The 7,500-nt window shown below is 38.2% G+C and overlaps 1 protein-coding gene across 8 annotated transcripts in view; it reads left to right on the forward strand.

Annotated features, from left to right (window-relative positions):
* Nucleotides 1-7,500, forward strand: part of LOC135116409 (mitochondrial inner membrane protease subunit 1-like) — a 387,804-nt gene that overhangs the window by 161,142 nt on the left and 219,162 nt on the right. For 4 of the 8 annotated variants that reach the window (XR_010276301.1, XM_064033858.1, XM_064033857.1 and 1 more), the window contains exon 5: nt 520-573. The exons of the other annotated variants lie outside the window; for them this stretch is intronic. Coding sequence is in view for 3 of the 4 variants with exons in the window: in XM_064033858.1 (XP_063889928.1) it covers nt 520-573 (54 nt within the window). In the remaining variant the exon portion in view is untranslated. The remainder of the gene's footprint in view (nt 1-519; nt 574-7,500) is intronic. 8 annotated transcript variants of the gene reach the window in all.

The following is a 7,500-nucleotide window of genomic DNA, read 5'->3' on the forward strand; positions in this document are numbered from 1 at the left end:
CTGAAGGCGCCTTGCGTCCCGCCTCCTCTGTGCGACCCTCTCCCTTGATTGCCTTCATGCATCAATCGCAGCATGACTTGTGCTCCTCCTCTTCAGTCTCACTTAACTACCACCTTCATATTCTAGACACCGCTGAATGTTGGCAAGCTTTACATTTATTATTTTTGCTTCTTTTTATTTTCTTATTTGATCTTGTTATATATGTAATGGTGTTTGTTCGTTTTATTTTATTGCAGCTGTTGTGCATATTTAACATTCTCAGCGTTTGAAGTGTGTTCTGTTTTCAGTGTTGTTTTCCATGTATCCATGTGTTCTTGCTTGGAGGAATTTGACACGTTTTATTTATGACATTTCGTGTTTTTGTTCAGTATTTATTCTTTCCTCTTTTGTTCATGTGTATGTTGTTAACTCATGCAGTAAAGGATTTCTGGTGGTTCTGTTTATGATGCTTCATTTTTAGCTCTTTTTAGAATAGTGAAGCTGCATCACTTTTTTATGTGGATGTTTTGATATTTTCAGGAAAGGATGGCAGGTGGTGCCGCGGTGAACACTCCCAACACATGCAGGAGGAAAGTGAGTACCTGCTTCATTACATCATGTGCCCTCTATTTTGATCTCGCTGTTAAACTTTTTTTTTTTTTATTCATGTCAACGGAAACCTGTCACTGTTGCCTGCCTTTCTCCTGTCAGCTTCCCACGAATCTGTGAAGGAAAGAAAGGATGTGCTTCCATGGTATCGTGTCAGTAGTGTTATCCATTGAAGGATTAGTTTAAACATTTTTCCAATGCGTTGTTTTTGTCTCCCATTTTTCTGCCTTCCTAGGGTATATATATGAAAGAAGACAGAATGTAAATTTAGTCTATAATGTTCATTGCAACATCTTACAGGGAAAAAAGTCCTTTAAGGATTAACCGAGAATCTTTTTCAAAACTATAATTTTTGTATTCCAGTCTTCGTGTGCTTATTTTAATGTATGCATAGAGAAAAGAAGGATACAAAATCATATGTTTTCTATAATGGTGTCATCTTTTTGGTATAAATATTTACTTAGTGATTCAACTGAAACCTAACAGTTAGCTGTCATATATATATATATATATATATATATATATATATATATATATATATATATATATATATATATATATATATATATATATATATGTATATATATTTTTTTATTTTTTTATTTTTTTTTTTTTTTTTGTATGTACGTATATATGAGTGAAGAAAGGAAAGATGCAATTACAAAAAACTTTCCACAATAATGGGAATATTCACTTGAGGTCTTTTATAGGTAACAAATATCAGATCTTCTAGTTTATATGCCTATTTATCCTTTAATGTGTTTTACCGTTATGTAGATTAATAATATTTTGCACGTTACGATAAAGTGTCCTTGGAAACTATTACTGTAACACATTTCATTTAGTGTGAATTTGGTTTCCACGTTAAAAAAAAATAAAATAAAAACTCTCCTTCTATGGAGAAAAGATATTTATATTTTCTTTGTTCAATTGGTATTGATATTATTTTTAACTCTGATTTCCCGGGAAGCGCCACCACCATGATATTTGTGACCTAACCTAAGGTAACTTTTTAGCGTCATAACCTTTGTTGCAGCTTTATTCAAGTAAAATCAAAGAGAGGAAAGCTTGTATAGTTCTGTGAAGTGTTCTTATTTGTCTCTGTGTGTGTTGATTGTCGCCTTGAAAAGTCAAGGTGACGTGGGCCTTGATGACTAGAGCCGGCCCACACTATTTGTCTCCCTTTTTTTAGAGGCTCGTCGTTGTAGATTTCTGAAAATATTAGTTTTCCTCACGTTTTTATTTTCCTTGTCAGCGAATGAAAGATAATTCATGATTTTCTTAATCATTTAGTAACGTATTTAATATCTTTGGAGGGATCATTCCCGTAGCGGAGCGAGGGGGCTCTATTTTTGTTACCGCACATCTGTACACCCCACCGCTCCCGCCTGGCCCTGGAGGGCACAACGATGATTTGGCCAGGAGCACCTTTTGATGTGCATCGTATATAAAAGTTTCGATTTCATTTTCGGAAATACTTCTTGGTAACTTTTGAAGGCGTATCTTTGTTATTTTATTTAATTTCTTCGTCAGACTCACCTTTTTTTGCTGTATTTTGCATATTTCGATTTATCGGCATGTGGGCGAAGGTTTCTGCCTCGCAACTCGCACAACTATCGCCTCATCACTACAGATCGAGCTCGAGCGCACAAAATGCGCCAATTATTTGCCATAACTCACTTCATATACGGGAAAGGGTTGTGGGAAGGTGTTGTGAGGAGTAATCATAGGAGAAATTAGTTAAATCTAGAAAGGTAGCTAGCTCAGGGAAGGTGAGAAATAGCTTAAGTATTTACCACACAAAATGTAGCAGTATTTTGAATAAAACAGACTTGCTTAGAAGAATAGTGTGTGTAGAGAAATTTGATATCATTGCCTTAATTGAAACTTGGCTAGATATGTGAGGAAAAGTATTTAATCCAGAGGTTAAGATAGATGGTTATACATTGTTCTATAAAGATAGGGAAAACAGGAGAGGAGGAGGCGTCGCGTTATACGTTAGGGACACATTACAGTGTTGTATTAACAGTAGAATTAAAACAGATAGGAAAGCAGTAGTAGTACAGCAATGTACAGTAGTGGGAGTAGTGTACAGATCACCGACCAGTACAAAGGAAATTAACACCTCACTGTGGCAGGAAATAAATAGAGCAGGCAGGTACAGTCAGGTATGTGTGGTAGGAGATTTTAATTTTAGGAATATCGACTGGAGTCTGGTGGTGGGTAACAAGGAAGCAGAATTTCTTAAGGTAATTCAGGATAATTTTTTATAACAGGTAGTCGTAGAACCCACAAGGAGGAATAATATTCTAGATTTAATTCTTACTAACAGGGAGGAAGCAGTCACGCAGGTAGAGGTTGGAGGACAGCTAGGTAAGTGACCATAGGGAAATTAGGTACAATTTAAAATGGGAAGAAACTTTTAGAAGCAAAAACACTATTAAAATACCTGACTTTATGAGAGCAGATTTTGAGGAATTAAAAAGGTACCTCCAAGGAGTTGACTGGCAACGGATGCAGGGTGAGGTCAGGTCCGGGACGGAGTTGAGAGAAATAAGGCAAGATGTGAGAGGTGAGGTGAGGTGAGGTGTGAGGGTGTAGGACAAGAGGAGGTAAGATGTGTTCGGAAGGGGCGGAGGAGAGAGGGAGGGGGGAGATGGATGTGAGTATGGTGGAATGTCAGGTCATGCTGAAATGAGAGAGGTGAGGTCGAGGCGAGTAGATGAGCGAGTAGAGAGGATGGTAGGAGGCCGAGATGAGGGAATTAGGTGAAGTAAATGTTGGTGAATTGTATAAATATTTCGTAGATAAAGTTCATACAGGTCAGTTAGCATATATTCCGTATAGGGCAATAAGATCACAGAAAAATTATCCTAAATGGATGACTGCTAGGTTAAAACATTATATAGGTGGAAGAGAAGTATATATAAGACATTAAGGGCAGGTGAAGAAGTTTTAAGGTCACAATATAATGAATTAGTTAGAGCAGTCAGGAAGTTAACGAGGAAAGCTAAGAGCAATTATGAATTAAGTGTAGCCAGCCATGTGAAGACGGACCGATTTTATCAAGAATAGGACGGGATTTTATCAGGAATAGAGGACGAAGAATAAGTATACTAGAAGTCCATTAAAGGCAGCTGGTTAGTTCTGGGGAGGAGATTAGTAAAATTCTGAATGAGTATTTTTTATCTGTCTTCACCCAGGAAAACATGCAGGATATGCCAGATAGTGAACATATGTTTAGAGCAGATGAGAGTTAGAAGCTGACAGATATTTCCATAAGTAGAGAGATAGTGGAACAGGAGATAGATAGGCTAAAAAAAGTTCAAGACACCAGGACCAGATGAAATATATACCAGAGTACTTAAGGAATGCAAAGAGGTTATTAGTGAGCTGTTAGTCTCTGTCTTTAGGAAATCACTTGAGTCAGGTGAGGTACCAGTAATGTGGAAGTAGGCTAATGTAGTACCCATCTTTAAGAAAGGAGATAAAACTTTAGCGTCTAACTATAGATCTGTCAGCTTAAATTCAGTTATAGGTAAAATCTTAGAGTTAATAAGAGCGAGGAACATTAGGGAACATTTAGACAAACATACCTTGATAAATTAATCACAGCATGGCTTCACGAAGGGGAAGTCTTGCATGACAAACTTGTTAAGTTTTTACAGTAAAGAGTACGAGGCAGTAGATAATGGTGATAGTTATGATATCTTGTATCTGGACTTTAGTAAAGCATTTGACAAGGTACCCCATGAAAGGCTCCTGAGAAAGGTTAGGGCACACGGGATAGATGGGAAGGTGTTAGGCTGGATAGGGTCATGGCTTAGCGACAGGCGAGAAAGAGTTGTAATAAACGGCTCGAAATCCGAGTGATGTCATGTAATCAGTGGGGTGCCACAGGGATCAGTATTAGGGACATTGTTATTTCTAATATATATCAATGCCTTGGTTAGTGGAATTAGTAGTGATGTTAGTAAATTTGCGGATGACACAAAGATAGATTAATTAGATCAGAAACGGGTGCCTTCGCCTTGCAGGCAGATTTAGGATGAATGAATGGACGGACATATGGCAAATGCAATTTAGTATCAATAAATGTAAAGTACTTAGCGTAGGTAGAGGAAACCCACACAGTAGGTACACATTAAACGAACAATCTCTGGTAGTTACAGGGTACGAGAAAGATTTAGGAGTTATAGTTAGCTGTGAACTCCGTCTAGGAAAACAATGCATAGAGGCCAGAAACAGGATAAATAGGGTACTAGGATTAATTTTTAGGAGTGTTAAAAGTAGAAGGCCGGAAGTAATATTAATGATATTCTTGGCGCTGGTCAGACCTCATCTAGACTATGTTGTGCAATTCTGGTCTCCACATTACAGGAAAGATATAGGTGTATTAGAATCAGTACAGAGGAGAATGACAGAAAGGATACAGGGGATGAGGAGTCTTCCTTACGAGGCGAGATTGAAGTCATTAAATTTACATTCTTTAGAGAGACGTAGGTTAAGAGGGGACGTGATAGAAGTCTTTAAGTTCCCTTTCAATAGTCCAGGAGTCAAGCAATATCTTCATTCTTTCATCCCTTTCATTGGTAAACTCTGGAATTCTCTGCCTGTTTCTGTTTTTTCCCCTTCCTGTGACTAGTTGTTTTAAGAGTATTGAGGCACTTCCAGAAACATATTTAGTTTTTATATTGACTTTTAATTTTTTATCTTTTTTTTTTGTCTGTATGTATGGAAGCGGCAACTGAAAAGATTTTTTTTTGTTCCTCTGTTTGCCATTCGCCAAGAAGATATGAGAGCATGAGTATAAATAATGGCTATATGCAAATGTAAGAATACCATTTTATACTGACTCTAAATTAAACATGTATTGCATTGTTTACTCCAGTTTACTCAAGTTGAACCGTCCGATATCTTTTGCATCTAAATGATTTTTGTGTTCAGCTATTTGAATTTTTATTTCCAAATGCAGCTCCATGTTTTTGAGAAGCACAGAGGGTTGGAGAAAGACAAATCTTTCCTGAGTCTTAATAGGTGAATGTTAATAACAGTAGTAGTAGCTATAGTAGTAGTAGTAGTAGTAGTAGTAGTAGTAGTAGTAGTAGTAGTACTACTACTACTACTACTACTACTACTACTTAATTTAATAATACCTCCACCCCATGTTTATTGATGTGTCAATTAGGGGCTCCATTACTTGGAGGTCATTAGCCCCAGCTCTCGCTAATGACTGTGGCATCCAACCATATCTAATACTCTATAATATAAACATTAGTTGTTAACTATAAATTCACTCTACCTCTACTCTATCTACTCTTATGCCACTCTCCACCACTGTAGCCTCGCAGTCGAGGCCTCCTAAGTCTGCAGGTATGGGAGTGGAATGCCTTGTCCCCCTGAGACACAGGAGGGCAGATCTGAGGAGGGAGAATGAGAGACGGCACCTCATCCATACTACTACTACTACTACTACTACTACTACTACTTGTAGTAGTAGTAGTAGTAGTACTACTACTACTACTACTACTACTACTACTACTACTACTACTACTACTACTTCTACTTGTAGTAGTAGTAGTACTACTACTACTACTACTACTACTACTACTACTACTACTACTACTACTACTACTACTACTACTAGTAGTAGTACTACTACTACTAGTAGTAGTACTACTAGTAGTAGTAGTACTAGTACTAGTAGTACTAGTACTAGTAGTAGTACTACTACTACTAGTAGTAGTAGTAGTAGTAGTAGTAGTAGTAGTAGTAGTAGTAGTAGTAGTAGTAGTAGTAGTTGTTGTTGTTGTTGTTGTTGTTGTTGTTGTTTTTGTTGTTGTTGTTGTCGTTGTTGTTGTAGTAAAGAGCAGGATTATTATCTGGAGTGACACCAATTCAGTTTTTGTATAATTTGTATTTTCTTACTATTATTCCACACCTTGTCAATCCATGCAAGGAAAAAAAAGAAAAGCAAAAAAAGAAAACGTATATTAAAAAAGTGAGAGGCAAGACCAGCAAGTGAAACACGCCCTGCCTTCTCCATAGACTTGACGTGTTTACTGCCGCGCTTCCTGCCTGATAAATATACAGTCTTACATTGGAGGCGCTTAATGTGGTGCATTTGTATGAAAGAATTTACTTTTTGCCATGAATCTCTCTCTCTCTCTCTCTCTCTCTCTCTCTCTCTCTCTCTCTCTCTCTCTCTCTCTCTCTCTCTCTCTCTCTCTCTCTCTCTCTCTCTCTCTCTCTCTCTCTCTCTCTCTCTCTCTCTCAGCTCGAATTATGATTTCACTGAGTGGTTTAAGAACATATTCACATGTTATTCATGAGCCATCACATCCAGCAGCAGGCAGGAGGAGGAGGAGGAGGAGGAGGAGGAGGAGGAGGAGGAGGAGGAGGAGGAGGAGGAGGAAAGAACACAAAGGAATACAAAGGAATGCAACGGAAGACCAAACCTTGAGTTACTGACGAGGCTGTTTGGATAATTATTCTACATTAACTATTATTGGGAGATACAGGATAGTACAGAAGGTTCCTCCCCACCAATCTCTCCAGCAGAAGCTGACAAGATACAGGAATTGATACCACGTGGTATAGAAAAACCACAGAGAACTTGAGAGAATAGTGAGGGAAAGAGTTGTGGTCTGTCTACTTTTGTTTGTGAGGGAGAGTGTAACTGCATGATAGTTGTGTGATGTGGTGTGTGCGTAGCGCAGGTGAAGGCACAGTTTGGTTGTTGAGGGGTGGTGCAGCATTCTTGCGTTGCGCTTTCCAGGGAGGCGGCAGTCAATCAGGCCACAGCTTCGGTCACTGTGTTTGTGTACCTTTCCCTTTAGGGCTGGATACACAGGTTATCGCCTGCAACTTTGACCTCTAGTACTTAAAATCACAAAGTTGATCAATAACAGG

Source organism: Scylla paramamosain, chromosome 31, assembly GCF_035594125.1.
Source record: "Scylla paramamosain isolate STU-SP2022 chromosome 31, ASM3559412v1, whole genome shotgun sequence".
Taxonomy (NCBI): Eukaryota; Metazoa; Arthropoda; class Malacostraca; order Decapoda; family Portunidae; genus Scylla; species Scylla paramamosain.